Source organism: Rattus norvegicus, chromosome 4 (assembly GCF_021556685.1).
Source record: "Rattus norvegicus strain SHRSP/BbbUtx chromosome 4, alternate assembly SHRSP_T2T, whole genome shotgun sequence".
Classification (NCBI taxonomy): Eukaryota; Metazoa; Chordata; class Mammalia; order Rodentia; family Muridae; genus Rattus; species Rattus norvegicus.
Window position 1 is genome coordinate 158,513,781 of NC_141537.1, and position 20,048 is coordinate 158,533,828.

The following is a 20,048-nucleotide window of genomic DNA, read 5'->3' on the forward strand; positions in this document are numbered from 1 at the left end:
AGTCATGTCTTCCTTTTATTTCCATTTAAGGACAACCTCAGATGTAGTTCCCAGGAACACTATCAACTTCCTTTGAGGCAGGGTCTCTTGTGGTTTTGGAGCAATTAGGCTGGACAAGAAGCTTCCAGTGATCCACCTGTCTCTAATCTCCAATGTTGGCATTTCAAACATGTATCTCCCAACCACTTTACCCTCTCCCAGCATCCATGGGCTTATTATTGTTTACTGCATTAACTCATAACATCTAAGTTCTACTCATTCAAACTTTTTACTGTTTCCTAGAACCCTGTTTACTATATGAGTTAAGCCTTATACAAATAAATAAACTACGTAAAGTTTTGTAAAGAACAATGACTGTAAATAAGGTTTACAGAAAAATTTATTGTGAGGTGGAACATATTTCCACACTAGTAACTGAACAAGTTATGAGAACCTTCTGAGAGTTTTCAGGAACAATTTCAGAAATGTTTCTCAATTTCCTCTTTCTGATTTCCTTAAACCATTAGTGACTTCTATCTATGCAACATTGGCCATCTAGAGCATGAGAAGCTTGACTCTGAGCTCCAGCCTTTTTGAAAAGAGACAGGTCCCTGGGTCATACCTCAAAGAGACATATACAAGAAGTCCTTGACCTTCTGAATATACGCCTCAATAATGATGCAGGAAAAACTGCCCCAAGGTGAGATGGGCATTCTTTGGCCCAGGAAGAGAGTGTGAATGTGTGATACAGTGAGAAGGTGACTGGGCTAACGACCCAGACAAGTTGGCAGTCTGAAGTGATGGAGTGGATCAAGACAGCAGAGTCACTAGGGTTTGAAGGAAGTATAATAACTCAGAGACAGGAACCATAAATAAATAAGAAACCAAATATTGAAGAGGTATATAAAAAGATAGGATATCAATGAAAAAATGTGAAACTTAAGATGAAAGTAAAATGTTATAAAAATTTCAGAAGCCTGAGGGAGAAATGTTTCTGAAGTTTGTGTGTGTGTGTGTGTGTGTGTGTGTGTGTGTGTGTGTGTGTGTATGAGTGTATTTTATAACTGTCTTTAACGTATACTCTAGAGCTTTGGCAACTCTTTACTCCTTCTTTGGAAATATTCTGAGCAGTCTTTCTGGTTGTCAATAGCTCTAAGCTTTTGGTCCTGTGGTGAGTATATATGCTTGCTATCTGACAGGTAAGGGAGGATGCTGGACTCTGAGACTCTGGTCAGCTGCTGTGATTTCCATGTTACTCCTCAGCACCTGCTTTATCATGAGCTGTGTGGGTAAGTTCTTCACTGACTGGTGTCTCTTTTGGACACTCTCTTCCACAGAGACTCACAGGGCTCTTTTTTTGTTTTTTTTTGTTTTTTTGTTTTTTTGAGTTTCTAAGATAGTTTCTCTGTGTAGTCTGTTGCTGTCCTGATATTCTCTCCATGGCCCTGACAATGAACTCACAGAGATCCACTTTCCTCTGTCTTTCAAGCGCTGGAATTAAAAGGATGCCATACCATCACCAGACCAAGGGTTTTCTTTTAACCACATTATCTGTTCCATCCTTACATGCAGTGTCATGCTTTTCTCAACTTCTTTTCCTTGTTGTTCTTTTCCCTACCTTTTGACCACAGAGTTGTCTAAGGTTCCTTTTCCTTGACCAGCTGTGTTAGCACATGTTATTTATAACCATCATCTTAGATAGTGCCTTTCAGTAATCACAGTTTCTTCTCACAACACCTCCATATTGGGAATGCAAATCCAATTGATGTTTCATTGTTGACAGCTCAGAATCTGATTCATATGGAATTTTTCCTCAATACAGGAGGAAAAAGTAACCAAATAAAATAGTGATAATTGAAGAAATAAAGTATTTCTGCCTATTTTATCCTCCTGTAAAGCAACATCTGAAGTCTATTGTGTGAGAAGTTTTAGTGATGTTTTTTGCAGTCTACATCTGCTTCTAATTTTGGTGTGAGAATTATCACAGTAGTTACTACATGGTCTAAAGAGAGGAAGTGACTTACCCCAAGTCCTTCATGTCTGCAGTCTCCTCAGTGATCCAAAGACATCTTCTCACTGAAGTGCAATCTGGCTTAATTAGCACAGTCAAGCTAAAGGTGTGGATTGTGGTCATTAAGGATAGTTATTTCGCTGTTTGTGGAACCAAAGTTCAGGACCCAAACCATGACCTAGAAACATTTGCTTAAATTAGCAAAGAAAACTCATGTTTGTCGATAGTTTGGTGTGCATACTCATGAACAAAATGTTAACTTAGAAGTGTTTTTATTGGATCTTTGAAACTTATGTATTTTTATACAATGTATTTTGATCAAATCCACCCCAGGTAGAAGTCTTCATGTTTAATTTATTCTGAACTGTGGTGGTGGCCATGCAGAATCTTCAGGGAACAGCATCTGAATGCTTCAGTGATGGAACTCTATTGTGGCCAGGCCCATGGAAAGTTTTTCCCACTTGGGGATGACCTGTTGTAGAAAGTATTTAATCTCAATCGGGGGTTTTTACTCTGCCTTTGATCATCAAGTTCAAAGATAAAGGACATATAACCTTTATATTTATAATAAGCCTTAATCAGTACTAGGGCTGGGCAGATATCCATCCTCTATGCTATTATGTCTACTTCCTTGTCAATAGCCCTGACTTACAACTTGCTATGTTCCATCTGGGCCTCCCATATCTCTGATTGGCCAGCCATCATGGCTATCGTTTCATGCTTCACCTTTCTCTTCTCCCCACCTTCTCCCTCTTCGTGGTTCTCCTCAAACCCCAAACCCTGCCTGTCTCAATTCTGCTTAGATATAGGTTGTAAGCATCTTTATTCATGAATGAGGGATAACTTGAGAGATAATTCACATAGTCTCATTTGGGTCTACATGAGGATCCTGTTGTCTCCTGGTGACAACCAGGCCTTTTGTGGCCAGAGTTTAGCATTACAATACCTAGCAAAAGAATAAAACTCAAGAATAACCTATGGTTAACTTGGTAGATTATAAGGTTGTTACCTCGGTTGCATGTGCTACAAGCTCTCCTTGCTTTTACTATGCTGTCTATACTCGTAGCAATATTTTCTTTTACTTTGTTGGTCTTAGGCAAGGCTGGGATCACTCATGCTGAAAGCTCTGTGGATGAATCTACGTTTTTCTCAATAACCTTTTGAGGGGTAAAACTCTCCTGTCCTACTTTTGCATGTGTTTATTTTCCAGATGTGATCTTTAAACATGGGTATTTTGGGGCATGTTATCATGTCCCGAGAGAAACTGCTACAGCCACAGTGAGTAAGCCTGTGACTGCTATAGAAAACAGTGTGTCCTGCTTGCATAGCTGTTCTGAGGAAGCTGTGTCTGATCAACAGAGATATCAAATGAGGAAGCTGTGTCTGAGAAACAAAGATTTAAAATGGGGAAGCTATGTCTGATCAACAGAGTCTTAGAAAATAGGGAACTTATGTCTGATCAATAGGGACTTGGAAACAGTTCTTAGAAAGATAATATGAGGACTTGATAGGTACATGTCAGAAAACTTTGCTTGGTACAAGGAACACTTTTCTGTCCACAATTAAAAATGGTATTGTGAAAGAGGGTTAACTATCTGATAGCTAGATTTATACTCATGAATGTTTAATCTATCTCTCACCTTGTGTAACTGTGTAACTACATTTGCTACCAGCTTTTTATAGGACATACCAGGCTAAACATTTAATTTTGGCTTGTTGAAATTGTACTTTGTAGCTCAAAATAAGGTTAGGGGGTGGTTTACCCAGTGGGAAGTGGAAGGAGGAAAAATGTTGAGGGCTTTGTGTGTGTGTATATATATATATATATATATATATATATATATATATATATATATATATATATATATTTGGATGTAATAAGCAAAGGCAAGGTTTATTACGGAGATCTATTATGGGGATCTCCGGGTCGACACGTATCCTGCGCAGGAGACAGAGGTGTCGACCCCGAAGCTCAAAAGAAGTCAGGGGTTTATATAGGGAAGGCTAGGGGGTTTGGCGCGGTTACACACAATTGGCTAATTTCTGGCATGGCTATAAGTGATTGGCTCATTTAAACATACAGTGAGATTACAGCACAGCTGGAGAGTACGTATTGACTGGAGCATACAGGATTTTAGAAGCTAGGGGCGTATCAGGGTTTGAAGGACATCTGGTTAAGGTGTGACTCTGAGTAAGCTGGGGGAGGTGCCCTTCTGCCAGATGGTTTGGGTCAGTCCTGATAACTCGGGCTGGTTCCCACATTCCTTTTCTTTATCTTTATGGTCTGTTAGTCCTAGCGGCAGGGCGGGGCTGCCTGGACTTGCTTTTCACAGTGTTTAGCCCTGAGTCTGAATTTTGAAACTTATTCTTTTAACTTCATATTTTTAAACCTTAAATCTGTATATTCCTTTCATTCCCCTCTTCTTCTACTAAGTAATTCTAATCTTAGAATTTTGATATCAAATCTCCTATTTGGTCTCACCAGTTGTCCTGACTGGTACTGTTGTCTCAGAACCATCAACCACACTGCACTCACTCGATTTTTAACAAAAGCAATTAACCTGTTTGTCACGCAGGGTCCAAAAACTAAAACCAAGAAAATTATTAGTAATGGCCCAACCATATAGCAGAGAGTAGGGTAGTCATCCAGGGAGACCAAGTGAACCAAGACTCAAACCAACCTTGTTGAGCGTCTATCTTTTTGTAGGAGTCAAACCTATTAACTAGTTTCTTTAACACACATGGACCTAAAATCAGAAGCAGAAGCAAAACTAAGAAGGGTCCCATAAGGGAAGATATCAGAGTAGTCATCCAAGGAGATCTACTAAACCAGCTCTCGAACCATCCCTGATGCGCTTCTCTGTCTTTTGTCTAACCTTTCTCTAAGTTTATTCATGGAGTCTTTAATTACTCCTGAATGGTCTGCATAGAAGCAACATTCTTTCAGTGTAGCACACAGGCTCCTTCTTTAAGGAATATCAGGTCTAATCTTCTCCTATTCTGAAGGACTACCTCTGAGAGGGAGGTTAGGTATTCTTGGAGGTCAGCTAAAAAGTCTTTCACTCTTTTTATATCTGAGTCAATGGCAGTTCTGAATTCTCTATAAGCCTTGCATTGCAGGGCAATGGCAGATGTCCTTGTGCTGCCCTTGCAGCACCTAGATAGCCTTAAGTAATTCTCAACTCTTTTTTTTTGTCTTACTAAGTCTTTAGCATCAGGATTCCAATCTGGACACTATTTAAACCTACACACCAAGGTCATGACTAGCTTTTAGAACTTCTAAACTTATACAGATTGTGATCCCTGAGGCACAGTCCCAAGAAGTGTTAGGAGTACTAACATATGCAATGTTACATCATTTGTAATAGAAATCAAGCCTATCCCCACACCTATCTTGATAGAACCCAGGGCAAACATGAAATTAAGTCTAGGGAGCTTTTTGAAGATCTGAGTTTCCCTCTAGGTCCCAGCTCTCAGCCCCAACAGCTAGTACACGGCTGGTGAGGGCTGAGAACCGACGGTTGTCAGGGTGGTCAGCAGCACCAGGTACGGTCCTTTCCAGTGAGTATCTGGGTTCAGTGCCATCGTATGTAGCCGAGTCTCCGACCTGGAACTGATGAGATGTCTCGGGGGTCCCCGGGGCATAGGCTGCTGCCAGCTCTGAGCAGATTTCTTTCTGTATCACCTGTAGGTCTTTTAGCCTGGCATACAAATCATTATTACTATGACATGTTGGTTCAGTAACATCATCTAATACAGTCAGGGGAGCTGAGGCCCCATATAAGATCTCAAAGGGGGTAAGGCTGAATCTGGAAGGGGTATTTCTTGCTCTGAAGAGAGCAAGAGGGAAGGAGTGCCACCCAGTCTGTGCCAGTCTCCATGGTCAATTTGGTCAGGATCTCTTTTAGAGTTTTATTTATTTACTCTACCTGTCCTGAACTTTGAGGTCTGTAAATACAATGTAATTTCCAATCGACCTCTAAATACTTGGCCACACCCTGGCTTACCTTGGCAACGAAAGTAGGGCCATTGTCTGACCAGGTTACCTTGGCCACTCCAGACCTGGGGAAGATTTCGTCCAGTATCTTCTTGATGACTACCGAGGCCATCTCTTGCTTGGTGAGGAAAGCTTCTATCTATTCCTGAAAAAGTATCTACAAGCACTAGGAGATACTTGTGATCATATTTTCCTGGTTTTATCTCAGTGAAGTTCACTTCGACTTTTCACTAAACTCTCTAGGTCTCTTTGCCCTGTTTGCTTGCTAAGCGTTCACTTATTGACATACCTTATACTTTTTACTGCCTCTCTGGCTAAAATCTTAAAGTCTATTACATACACTTAACTACTTGGACAAACTTTTTATCTCCTAAATGAGTCCATTTCTGTATTTGGCAAAGTGAGTCTTTTCTTTGTTCTCTGAGGAATATTTTTTTTTTCATTTAAGCAATTTGGGCCTTTTCTTCTGTTGTACATTCTAAGTGAGGCCATCCCTTAGTCCAATCCCAGTTCCCAGTGGCTGTCTGTTACAGGCCTGTAACCAGGATAGGCTCCTGCATAGCCATTTCCCGAGCCACTTTATCTGCTTTGTTACTGCCCCATGCCACTGAATCTCTTCCCTCCTGATATCCTGAGCAATGAATAATACTCACAGTTGTTGGCTTCACCAGGGCATCCAAAAGATGGCAAAGGCATCTGCGGCACTGATGTGCTGGGGGGTTGAGGTTCAGCCATCCCAGATGACATTGTGTTGTCCACCATGGCAGCACCCACTTATCTCTGATCTTCATGAAGAGAACTGTTCCCGTCTGTAGACAAGGTAGCCTCGGCTTTCAGCAGGGGTCAATCAACCAGTCGCAGAGGTCTTTCCTCCACCCATGGGCTTCTGCCAGTGCTTGACACTCATGTTGCAGTGGCTCCAGGTCAGGATTGGGCAGCAAGTCCCCAACCGGTGGAGAATCTAGTCCATCACAGCTGACCAGTGGTCCCATCTTTTGGGACATTCTATTCAAAGGCAAAATATCAGCCACTCTATCACAGTTTAAGTCCTGGATTGGGTGATAATTGCCAGTGCCTGGCTGGCAGGAACGGTGTGTTCCAGGCAGAACGGCACTAAGCCACACATCTCCCAGCATCAGGTACTGGTGTACTGAGACAGGTCTTAAGCCCCACGTACACAGTCTGCAGATATGCATATACATGGCCTCACCCTTCAGCCCACGCAAGCCATTTTGGAAAGCAAATTTCTCATGAGCAAGGGATGGGGGCAGTCAGGGATGACCATGAATTAGTGGGTTACCCGGCCCACACCAAGGTCCACTGTTCTTCGGGCAGTCCATAAGTATTGTTTGTTGGCACTAGTCCCCTGTACTCAAGGTCTTTGGATATTGGCCCACTGGGGGGGGGCATAGGAGCACAGAGCATTGGGTCCCTGTATCCACACTTCTCTTCTATCTCTGTATATAGCCAGCACTCTAGGACCAAGAAGCTCTCCAGTGGCCCCTCTTGTTCTTTCTGGGGCAGTCCCTGACTCAGTGTCCTTTTTCTTTGTATTAGGCACACTGATCTTTAGCCAGGAATTCTCTTCTGTTGCCAGGTACTGTCTTCCTAGGTTCCCTAACTACTATGGCCAGTATATGTTCCTCTCTTGTCTTTTATCTCTCTTTAACTCTCCAGCTTCCTCTTCTTTTTGTCTCTTTTAGCTTCCTGCTTTTTTTACCTTCTTTTCTCTTTCTCTTTCTCTTTCTCTTTGTTTAACCTTACTTTCTCTGTAACTTATACTAACTCTCAGCAACTTAGCTTAACCCTTCAAATTTCTGTAACTTTCTCTTCATATCCTTTCCTTATCTTAGCCAGATTGGTGGGGCATTTTCCAGCCCCTAGGAGACCCACCCTTGGAGCCTGGGGGCAGACCCGGAGCACTCCCTACCTTCAGGGGTATTGAAGTCAACAGTCAGGAGTGAGGGCCTTCCATCCATGTCTGGAACATTCTTTCTGGCCTCTAGTAGGATTCTGTCTTTCCTCAGTGGTAAAGAAGACCTCCAAGGGGTCTTCGGAGTCTGGGGTGGTCGCGAAGATCCCGGACGAGCCCCCAAAATGAAAGATCCCCGAAGAGAGACCCTTTCTAAAGTCGCGGGAAATAACGGACCCCAGACACAGAGAGACCATTTTGGATGTAATAAGCAAAGGCGAGGTTTATTACGGAGATCTATTATGGGGATCTCCGGGTCGACACGTATCCTGCGCAGGAGACAGAGGTGTCGACCGGCTTTGTATATTGATGGGGCTTTTTTAACGCTGATGTTATGATTTATTTTAATAAAATAACCACAGACATCACAGGATTATGATTGTATAACCACATAAACTACATAAAATTGGAGCTATTTTGGGCCCCATGCTAGAAAGTTGAGAAGAGCTCAGTGTCTTCACTTTTGCTAACACCCCTTCCTGGTCTCAGAACTGAACCTTTCAGCTGACGATGGTCTCTGAATACTTGAAACCAGGAATATTCATACCCTGTGGTCTTGGCTCAAAGACAAATACCTTAATGAAGAGTTGGAACATATATACAGTATATTGTAGAAAAATATAACTTTGTATTTCTATTTATAAAAAATTCCACACCAATGTACAATATTTGGCTTGTTGATACAGTTAAGTATGAAGTAGAGTCAATGATATACATTTTATCTCATCTTTCTACATTCTACCTTCTTTTATTCTCCTTTCCCTTCCCTTTCCTTAACATTAGATAGAAGTAAAAGAAGAAAATGGCAAAAATGAAAGAAAGAAACCCCTGAATATAACCTTCTTTTCTGTGTTTACTCCCTGACCAAGAATATTAACAGCTAGCCACTTGCTCCTCTTAAGAAACTTGAAATACGTCCTGGGCAACCTGTTATGTAATTTACTATCCAGTTTCTGTGTGATGGGATATTGCAGACCTTAACTGAAGTCCTGTCTGGAACAATTTGAGCCTCGACCATCTTAGCTAGGTGTTTTGAAATTGTCCTGGATGCCATTTTTGAGGACATAACTACTGAGGCAGTCCATGAGGCTAGATCACTGGGCTACTTGTCTTGTCTTCATTGTTGTCTGTTCATTTTGTGCCTAAAAATACCTAAGGTTATATATTTTCTTCTTCTTTACCCGGGAGATCCTGGACTCCATACTGCTTACCTGAGTAATGTCATAATATCAGCGATCCAATGAGGAATTTCAGGTCCATTCCCCTTTTCTGTTCCTCACCCCAAGCTCATTCAGCAAACCTGAGATTCCTGGATTGCTAAGTCAGCATCTCAGTACCTTAGCTTTCAGCTCGTGACCTTTGCCCACCCTGGATACTCCTAACTCCTTCTCCAAAACTATATATCCCTTGCTTCAGTCCAAAAATGTGTATGCACAAACTCTGTTTTGTTGAATACCATCTGAGAGATGTGATTTATTGAGCCACCCAAGAATGTAATGTCTGTTTCACACATGGTGAAAGCATATCATATCCTTAAATGTTTTAAATCTAACATGTTCATGGGGTGCCATCCAAATTCTTCATAATCTTGGGGATGTATATCGTCTGCTGTTATTTTCAAAAAGTAACTGGACAAGACCTTCTTTAATTTCATTATATGGTAGCACTGTAGGCTCTTGTTTTAGTTCCACTCTATCAGTTATTCTTCATTTGTATTTATATCTCTAAAGCTTTTCTGAGAGTGTACAGATAGCCAATATGGCTATTAAAAATAAAAGGTGAATGACGAGAATTGTAATGATCCACAGCTGCCATTAAGCTGGTCAAAATTAAATTATTTAAGGTTTCATTGTCTATTTATATTTTTAACCAATCTAAGGTAGCACTATATGGGATATGACACACTATATGTATCTTTTCCTGAGGTTTATGTGGCTTATTCCTTATTTTTATTTAACTTTCTTATTAATTATTCCATCATTTTATTATATTGTTACTAATCTTTTTGCCTTTTTACATTTGTTTTTTTTATTTCTTCTATAATTCGGTGTCTATGCACATATAGAAAACATTTTTACCTACTTTTTCTCTCCATCTTGGGAGAATTCAGTTTATTATTTTCAAAGTTAATATTTCTATCTATTACTGTATATTTTTTCTTTTTCTTTTTTAACTTTCTTTAGCATCTATGCATCTTTCAAAACACTTCTTTTTCTCTTCTTCAGAGACTATACCTTTTATGTGTGTGTTTACTTATTTTTCATTTACCAATTTCTAATGTAATGTCTTATTTTACATTTCATTTTTCTTAAACTCTTTCCTCTGGGGATTGCCTATTAGCATTTACAATACTGATTCCAAATCGGCTTTTCAGTCTTTAGCTGCTGTGGTGATCTGATATCCCTAGGAGCCTTAGTGCTCTACTGCATCTTAAAAGAGCCAAGCCTCTATGCTGGGAGTACCTAGCTTGCATGAGAGAAAGCAGATGGTAGGAATCCTAGTTAAGGTCTATGTCTAGAACTTTTCTAGGCTTTCTCAAGTTCTATTCTGGAACTGCATGCAACCATGTTGGACTAAAGCAGGCTATGTATAATGGAGGGAGAGGACTGGTTCAGGTAGAGGACATGAGGCTTCAGTGATGGTTATATGATGCTCATTGCCTTCTTTGTTTACAGTGACTTACCAATTCATGATGGAGAAGCCCAATAGAAGACTGTCTGAACTTCACACATATAATTCTAATTTCACCTGCTGCAGTGACGGGACTATGGTTTCAGGTGAAGAGTTACAATATTTCTTTAGACAGACGAGAGAAAGAGAGAGAGAGAGAGAGAGAGAGAGAGAGAGAGAGAGAGAGAGAGAGAGAGAGAAGGGAGCAATAGTGGAGGGAGAGGGAAGTGAGAAAGAAGGGGAGGGAGGGAGATGGGGAAGAAGAGAGGGGAGAATAAGCAGGAAGTAGAGGTTATGATGTGGGTTCACTAAGATTTATTAGTGTGTGTGTTTATGTGTGTGTGTTATGCTTGTATGTACTCTGTATTTTTGTGTTGTGTATATATGTGTAAGTGCTCTTTATATATGTTGTTTGTATTTTTCTTTATTTCTTTAAGGGATTCTTATTTAATTTCTCTTTAAGGAAACCTATCATCTTCATAAAGTTGGTTCTAAGTTCTTTTTCTTGTGCTTTTGCTGTGCTGCTGTAGTTTCTCAGTTCTTGCTGTATTAAATTATCTGGGTTCCAGTGATGACCTACTTACTGCCTTGGATGCTGATTATGTTCTTACCCTGGTGTCCATGCATTTAGTTTAAGGGATTACAGGTCTAGATGCTCATTTTCAAGTTTGTCTATGTTGGATGGATGTTTTATATTTTTGGTTTCTGTTTCCTCTCTGGCCTTCTGGTCTGTGTGTCTGGTGGTTGAGGAGAGGTTCTCTGCCAATGACTGGTTCTACTTGATACACAAGCCACTAGGGGAGCCCTTGTACACTACCTGAACTAAAGACTGACTAGCCCAGAAACCTAGGAATGAAGCAAATACCACTGGAAAAAAAATCAGTAAAATGATTCCTGATGATTTTCTGCTATACTCATAGTTCCTTGCCTAGCCCAACTCTCATCAGTAAGCCTTCACCCAGCAACTGATGGAAACTGATGCAAAGGCCCACAGCCAAACAGTAGACAGAACTTGGGGAATGTAGAAAAAGAAGGGAGGAAAGATTATAGAATCCAGATGGGTCAAAGATTCCAGGAAAACATGGCCCATAGAATAAATTAAGTACAGGGTTTACAGAGGCTGAATCAGCAGTCACAGAACTTACACAGACTTGCACTAGTTTCTCTACAGGCATATTATGTTTATCTATCTTGGTGTTCTTGTGGGACTCGTAATAGTAGAGTGGAGTTGTCTCTGACACTTGGCCTGTTCTTGTTACCATTTTCCTCCTCCTGGATTACTTTGTTCAGCCTTGATATGAGGTATGGTAACTACTCTTACTGTAACTTGTTATGCCAGGTTCTATGGATATCCCTGGGAGGCATCATTTTTTGGGGGAAAATAGAGGATGTGTGGATCTGGGAGGAAGGGGAGGTGGGAGGCAGTGACTGGGAGGAGATGGAGGGGAAATGGTGATTGGGATGTAATTTATTAGAGAACAAGTGAAAGAGAGAAACAGTGACAGAGAGAAAAAGATCTAGGTGAAATTATTACACTCTACAACAGCAACCAAACACTTAGGTACTTTCTTACCTTTCACGAGCGAAACATTTTTTGTGCAGTTCAAATCATTGTGAGTTTTATCTTTTTAGCTTTTTTCTTCAAGAAGTTGAGAGTACTTTTGAAAATAAACTTGAAGAAAACAGAACCAAACCCACTCATTTTTGTGATAGAAATATGCCGTTCATTTTTTTTTTTAAATTTACTGTTACAAACATCTATGACATCCAGATTACCCAAGTAGACAGGGCATGACTACAGTTCCCATCACCCTATAATCAATGGAATCCTCAGCCTCTAAATTTGAAACCATAGACACTTTTAGAACTCACAGAAAAATGAGTAGCTTAAAAGGCAGGATGGGTCCTTTATAATGGTTCTATGAAAGTGAACCACACCCTTCAGTATTGAATGTAAAATGAAAATGCTAATTCTTCAAGGAGATGAAGCAAAGATAGATAGTCATATTTAAGGATGTAAATTACTTTCTTGTTGGGAGGAAAAGGGATTTTCTATTTCTGAGTAGTTATTGGTTATTTTAGAATGTGAAATAAGAAAAAAAACTAAGTATCTACAAGGCATTGCTTTCTTCTCTAAATTCCCATATTTTCAATTGAGTTGCTCCTCTATGTACCACTTTCATTCACTAATTATCAAACTGACTGGCCTCTTCCTCTACATCTGAATATCATCAGTTTCCTGCCTGGGTCTTAGTCCTCCTTATGCCATCACTTTTTGCTTCCCTCATTTCTCCAACATCAGTTCTGAAATGGATCATCAGTAATATCCCAGGGCACTCATTGTCCTTCTTGTTATTGGACTTGAGGCCAATTCTCTTTCCCTTCATGCCCTTGAACCATTGCTCTGTCTGGTTTTGCCTCACCTTTTGGCCTTCACTTCTTGTCTTTTATAATTTCTTCTCTCTCTACTCTCCCCTTCACAATTTAACAGTTCTTACAATCCTGTCATTATGCTTTCTCTTCATACAAATTCTTCCTGAGTGAAGTCAAGGATTGTTATGGTCTTGTCTGCTGCCTATTTGTATGGGATTTTGTTTCTGACCACTTAACACAAACATATTAGGTTCCACTCAATATGCCTAACACTATAGTCAACATCTACCAACTTACATCTAAAATTTATCATATATTCTCTACCTCTTTGATCAATTTCATGGTGGCTGATTTTTTGTCATAAATATATTAAAGTCACATGCTACTTCTTGGATCCTTTAATCACTAGGTCTCAATACTCATCAATCATCTGTTTCATTGATCCTATACTTTTTACATTTCAAAGCTGCCTCCTCTCATGTTCTCCAGGCACTTATCTCATTATCAGATTACAAATTAGCCCTATTGTTTATTTCTTGGTCCTAATAATTTTATTTTCAGATTCCTATAAAGGACTATCTATAACCTAAATATGTCTACAGAAATTCTTTATTTGAAATGGTATAATATTTCTCTGTGGCATTGGTGGTTTGCAAAAATTACCACAATTCTTAACTTTTGTATTCACAAATCATTGTAATGTGATTTTGCAACTATCCCAGTTCATTTTTTTTAAAAAAGTGAAGTCTGTTTGAGCTGGCCAAGAAAATGTGCAAAATCATCTCTAATTATCTCTCCAGTTAGATTTTTTGAGAGCCTGGCTCATGGTCACCCTTAATTTGTAAATCTCCAAGCTGCCAAGTAAACAACCTCAGGCCATCCTAAGGACTCATAAAAGGTGACCCATACTGATAGTCATTCCAACTGGTCTCCTCTTCCTCAGAGGCTGAGTATGAGCCATACTGTTAGTCATTCCAGCTGGCTTCTTCCTCAAAGTCTGGATTGCATGTACTAGTAACTGACCACATACACATGCCTGAGTTTAGCTAGAGCCAGAGGGGCCAGTCAGTGGCGATCAGTCAAAATGGAAACATAGGATAAGTAATGAATAAATAAGAGTATTATCTCACTACATTTATACTGATATATTAAGTAGAAAACAATACTTGATTAAAGAAAACTCTTTAGAAGAATCTTTTTTGGTAGGGGGCACAACATGTGCTCTGTATCCTGCTTGTGTCTACTTGAGGAACTTCTTCACGTAGCACTCACGATGTGCTTGAGCCACTCACACCTTGGTGACAACTTGGTACCCACATTTCTAGTTGTCACCTTTTCTAGGACACGTATCTTAGCACAACACTTCCCAGACAAAGTTGCAGACACTAGTTCATCTTTTTTTTTAATCTTTATTAAATTGAGTATTTCTTATTTACATTTAGATTGTTAATCCCCTTCCCCGTTTCCAGGTCAAAATCCCCGAAATCCCTCCCCCTCCCCTTCTATATGAGCTTTCCCTCCCCATCCTTCTCCCATTATAACCCTCCCCCCAACAATCACGTTCACTGGGGGTTCAGTCTTGGCAGGACCAAGGGCTTCCCTTTACACTGGTGCTCTTACTAGGCTATTCATTGCTACCTATGAGGTTGGAGCCCAGAGTCAGTCCATGTATAGTCTTTGGGTAGTGGCTTAGTCCCTGGAAGCTCTGGTTGCTTGGTATTGTTGTTCATTCTGATTCCTTCAATGGGGGTCCCGTTCTCAGTTCAGTGGTTTGCTGATGGCATTCGCTTGTGTATTTGCTGTATTCTGGCTGTGTCTCTCAGGAGAGATCTACATCCGGTTCCTGTCAGCCTGCAATTCTTTGCTTCATCCATCTTGTCTAATTGGGTGGCTGTATATGTATGGGCCAAATGTGGGGCAAGCTCTGAATGGGTGTTCCTTCTGCCTCTGTTTTAATCTTTGCCTCCCTATTCCCTGACAAGGGTATTCTTGTTCCCCTTTTTAAAGAAGGAGTGAAGCATTCACATTTTGCTCATCCCTCCTGAGTTTCATGTGTTCTGTGCATCTAAGAAAATTCAAGCATTTGGGCTAATAGCCACTTATCAATGAGTGCATACCGTGTGTGTTTTTTTGTGACTGGGTTACCTCACTCAGGACGATATTTTCCAGTTCCATCCATTTGCCTATGAATTTCATCATTTTTTTTGATAGCTGAGTAATGTTCCATTGTGTAGATGTACCACAATTTCTATATCCATTCCTCTGTTGAAGGGCATCTGGGTTCTTTCCAGCTTCTGGCTATTATAAATAAGGCTGATAAGATCATAGTGGAGCACGTGTCTTTGTTATATGTTGGGGCGTCTTTTGGGTATATGCCTAAGAGAGGTATAGCTGGGTCCTCAGGGAATTCAATGTCCAATTTTCTGAGGAATCTCCAGACTGATTTGCAGAATGGTTGTACCAGTCTGCAATCCCACCAACAATGGAGGAAGAGTTCCCCTTTCTCCACATCCTCGCCAGCGTTTGCTATCACCTGAGTTTTTGATCTTAGCCATTCTCACTGGTGTGAGGTAAAATCTCAGGGTCGTTTTGATTTGCATTTCCCTTATGACTAAAGGTGTTGAACATTTCTTTAGGTGTTTCTCAGCCATTTGGCATTCCTCAGCTGTCAATTCTTTGTTTAGCTCTGAACCCCATTTTTTAATAGGGTTATTTGTCTCCCTGCGGTCTAACTTCTTGAGTTATTTGTATATTTTGGATATAAGCCCTCTATCTATTGTAGGATTGGTAAAGATCTTTCCAAATCTGTTGGTTCTCATGTTGTCTTAAGTGCCTTACAGAAGCTTTGCAGTTTTATGAGATCCCACTTGTCGATTCTTGATCTTAGAGCATAAGCCATTGGTGTTTTGTTCAGGAAACTTTCTTCCGTGCCCATATGTTCGAGATCCTTCCCCACTTTTTATTCTATTAGTTTAAGTGTATCTGGTTTGATGTGGAGGTCCTTGATTCACTTGGACTTAAGCTTTGTACACGGTGATAAGCCTGGATCAATCTGGATTCTTCTACATGCTGACCTCCAGTTGAACCAGCACCATTTGCTGAAAATGCTGTCTTTTTTCCATTAGATGGTTTTGGCTCCTTTGTCAAAAATCAAGTGACCATAGATGTGTGGGTTCATTTCTGGGTCTTCAATTCTATTCCATTGGTCTATCTGTCTGTCTCTGTACCAATACCATGCAGTTTTTATCACTATTGCTCTGTAATACTGCTTGAGTTCAGGGAGAGTGATGCCCCCAGAAGTCCTTTTATTGTTGAGGATAGTTTTAGCTATCCTGGGTTTTTTGTTATTCCAGATGAATTTGAAAATTTTTCTGTCTAACCCTCTGAAGAATTGGATTGGTATTTTGATGGGGATTGCATTGAATCTGTAGATCTCTTTTGGTAAAATCACCATTTTTACTGTATTAATCCTGCCAATCCATGAGCATGGGAGATCTTTCCATCTTCTGAGGTCTTCTTTAATTTCTTTCTTCAGAGGTTTGAAGTTCTTGTCATACAGACCTTTTACTTGCTTGGTTAAAATCACACCGAGGTATTTTATATTATTTGGGACTATTATGAAGGGTGTCATTTCCCCAATTTTTTTCTCGGCTTGTTTCTCTTTTGTGTAGAGGAAGGCTACTGACTTCTTTGAGTTAATTTTATACACAGCCACTTTGCTGAAGGTGTTTATCAGGTTTAGTAGTTCTCTGGTGGAACTTTTGGGATCACTTAAATATACTATCATATCATCTGCAAGTAGTGATAATTTGACTTCTCCTTTTCCAATCTGATTCCGCTTGATCTCCTTTTGTTGTCTGACTGCTCTGGCTAGAACTTCAAGAACTATATTGAATAAGTAGGGAGAGAGTGGGCAGCCTTGTCTAGTCCCTGATTTTAGTGGGATTGCTTCAAGTTTCTCTCCACTTAGTTTAATGTTAGCTACTGGTTTGCTGTATATGGCTTTTACTATGTTTAGGTATGGGCCTTGAATTCTTACTCTTTCGAGGACTTTTATCATGAATGGGTGTTGAATTTTGTCAAATGCTTTCTCAGCATCTAATGAAATGATCATGTGGTTTTGTTTTTTCAGTTTGTTTATATAATGGATTACGTTGATGGTTTCCATATATTACACCATCCCTGCATGCCTGGGATGAAGCCTACTTGATAATGATGGATGATTGTTTTGATGTGCTCTTGGATTCGATTTGCCAGAATTTTATTGAGTATTTTTGTGTCAATATTCAAAGAAAAATGGGTCGGAAGTTCTCTTTTTTTGTTGGATCTTTGTGTGGTTTAGGTATAAGAGGAATTGTGGCTTCATAGAAGGAATTCGGTAGCGCTCCATCTGTTCCAATTTTTTTTTTTTATTAACTTGAGTATTTCTTATATACATTTCGAGTGTTATTCCCTTTCCCGGTTTCCGGGCAAACATCCCCCTCCCACCTCCCCTTCCTTATGGGTGTTCCCCTCCCAACCCTCCCCCCATTACCGCCCTCCCCCCATAGACTAGTTTACTGGGGGTTCAGTCTTAGCAGGACCCAGGGCTTCCCCTTCCACTGGTACTCTTACTAGGATATTCATTGCTACCTATGGGGTCAGAGTCCAGGGTCAGTCCATGTATAGTCTTTAGGTAGTGGCTTAGTCTCTGGAAGCTCTGGTTGCTTGGCATTGTTGTACTTTTGGGGTCTCGAGCCCCTTCAAGCTCTTCCAGTTCTTTCTCTGATTCCTTCAATAGGGGACCTATTCTCAGTTCAGTGGTTTGCTGCTGGCATTCGCCTCTGTATTTGCTGTATTCTGGCTGTGTCTCTCAGGAGCGATCTACATCCGGCTCCTGTCGGTCTGCACTTCTTTGCTTCATCCATCTTGTCTAATTGGGTGGCTGTATATGTATGGGCCACATGTGGGGCAGGCTCTGAATGGGTGTTCCTTCAGTCTCTGTTTTAATCTTTGCCTCTCCCTTCCCTGCCAAGGGTATTCTTTTTCCTCATTTAAAGAAGGAGTGAAGCATTCACATTTTGATCATCCGTCTTGAGTTTCGTTTGTTCTAGGGATCTAGGGTATTTCAAGCATTTGGGCTAATAGCCACTTATCAATGAGTGCATACCATGTATGTTTTTCTGTGATTGGGTTAGCTCACTCAGGATGATATTTTCCAGTTCCAACCATTTGCCTACGAATTTCATAAAGCCGTTGTTTTTGATAGCTGAGTAATATTCCATTGTGTAGATGTACCACATTTTCTGTATCCATTCCTCTGTTGAAGGGCATCTGGGTTCTTTCCATTTTCTGGCTATTATAAATAAGGCTGCGATGAACATAGTGGAGCACGTGTCTCTTTTATATGTTGAGGCATCTTTTGGGTATATGCCCAAGAGAGGTATAGCTGGATCCTCAGGCAGTTCAATGTCCAATTTTCTGAGGAACCTCCAGACTGATTTCCAGAATGGTTTTACCAGTCTGCAACCCCACCAACAATGGAGGAGTGTTCCTCTTTCTCCACATCCTCGCCAGCATCTGCTGTCACCTGAGTTTTTGATCTTAGCCAATCGCACTGGTGTAAGGTGAAATCTCAGGGTTGTTTTGATTTGCATTTCCCTTATGACTAAAGATGTTGAACATTTCTTTAGGTGTTTCTCAGCCATTCGGCATTCCTCAGCTGTGAATTCTTTGTTTAGCTCTGAACCCCATTTTTTAATAGGGTTATTTGTTTCCCTGCGGTCTAACTTCTTGAGTTCTTTGTATATTTTGGATATAAGGCTTCTATCTGTTGTAGGATTGGTAAAGATCTTTTCCCAATCTGTTGGTTGCCGTTTTGTCCTAACCACAGTGTCCTTTGCCTTACAGAAGCTTTGCAGTTTTATGAGATCCAATTTGTCGATTCTTGATCTTAGAGCATAAGCCATTGGTGTTTTGTTCAGGAAATTTTTTCCAGTGCCCATGTGTTCCAGATGCTTCCCTAGTTTTTCTTCTATTAGTTTGAGTGTGTCTGGTTTGATGTGGAGGTCCTTGATCCACTTGGACTTATGCTTTGTACAGGGTGATAAGCATGGATCGATCTGCATTCTTCTACATGTTGCCCTCCAGTTGAACCAGCACCATTTGCTGAAAATGCTATCTTTTTTCCATTGGATGGTTTTGGCTCATTTGTCAAAAATCAAGTGACCATAGGTGTGTGGGTTCATTTCTGGGTCTTCAATTCTATTCCATTGGTCTATCTGTCTGTCTCTGTACCAATACCATGCAGTTTTTATCACTATTGCTCTGTAATACTGCTTGAGTTCAGGGATAGTGATTCCCCCTGAAGTCCTTTTATTGTTGAGGATAGCTTTAGCTATCCTGGGTTTTTTGTTATTCCAGATGAATTTGCAAATTGTTCTGTCTAACTCTTTGAAGAATTGGATTGGTATTTTGATGGGGATTGCATTGAATCTGTAGATTGCTTCTGGTAAAATGGCCATTTTTACTATATTAATCCTGCCAATCCATGAGCATGGGAGATCTTTCCATCTTCTGAGGTCTTCTTCAATTTCTTTCCTCAGTGTCTTGAAGTTCATATTTTACAGATCTTTTACTTGCTTGGTTAAAGTCACACCGAAGTACTTTATATTATTTGGGTCTATTATGAAGGGTGTCGTTTCCCTAATTTCTTTCTCGGCTTGTTTCTCTTTTGTATAGAGGAAGGCAACTGATTTATTTGAGTTAATTTTATACCCAGCCACTTTGCTGAAGTTGTTTATCAGCTTTAGTAGTTCTCTGGTGGAACTTTTGGGATCACTTAAATGTACTATCATGTCATCTGCAAATAGTGATATTTTGACCTCTTCTTTTCCGATCTGTATCCCTTTGATCTCCTTTTGTTGTCTGATTGCTCTGGCTAGAACTTCAAGAACTATATTGAATAAGTAGGGAGAGAGTGGGCAGCCTTGTCTAGTCCCTGATTTTAGTGGGATTGCTTCAAGTTTCTCTCCATTTAGTTTAATGTTAGCAACTGGTTTGCTGTA

The 20,048-nt window shown here is 40.3% G+C and overlaps 1 protein-coding gene across 1 annotated transcript in view; it reads left to right on the forward strand.

The window, feature by feature from the left end:
* The first annotated feature begins 625 nt into the window (after positions 1–625).
* Positions 626–20,048, forward strand: part of Clec4b2 (C-type lectin domain family 4, member B2) — a 34,375-nt gene continuing 14,952 nt past the window's right edge. Inside the window, 3 exon segments of the mRNA NM_001005896.2 lie at positions 626–679; positions 1,179–1,268; positions 10,635–10,736. Of these exon segments, the coding sequence (NP_001005896.2) occupies positions 655–679; positions 1,179–1,268; positions 10,635–10,736 (217 nt within the window). The 5' untranslated portion in view covers positions 626–654.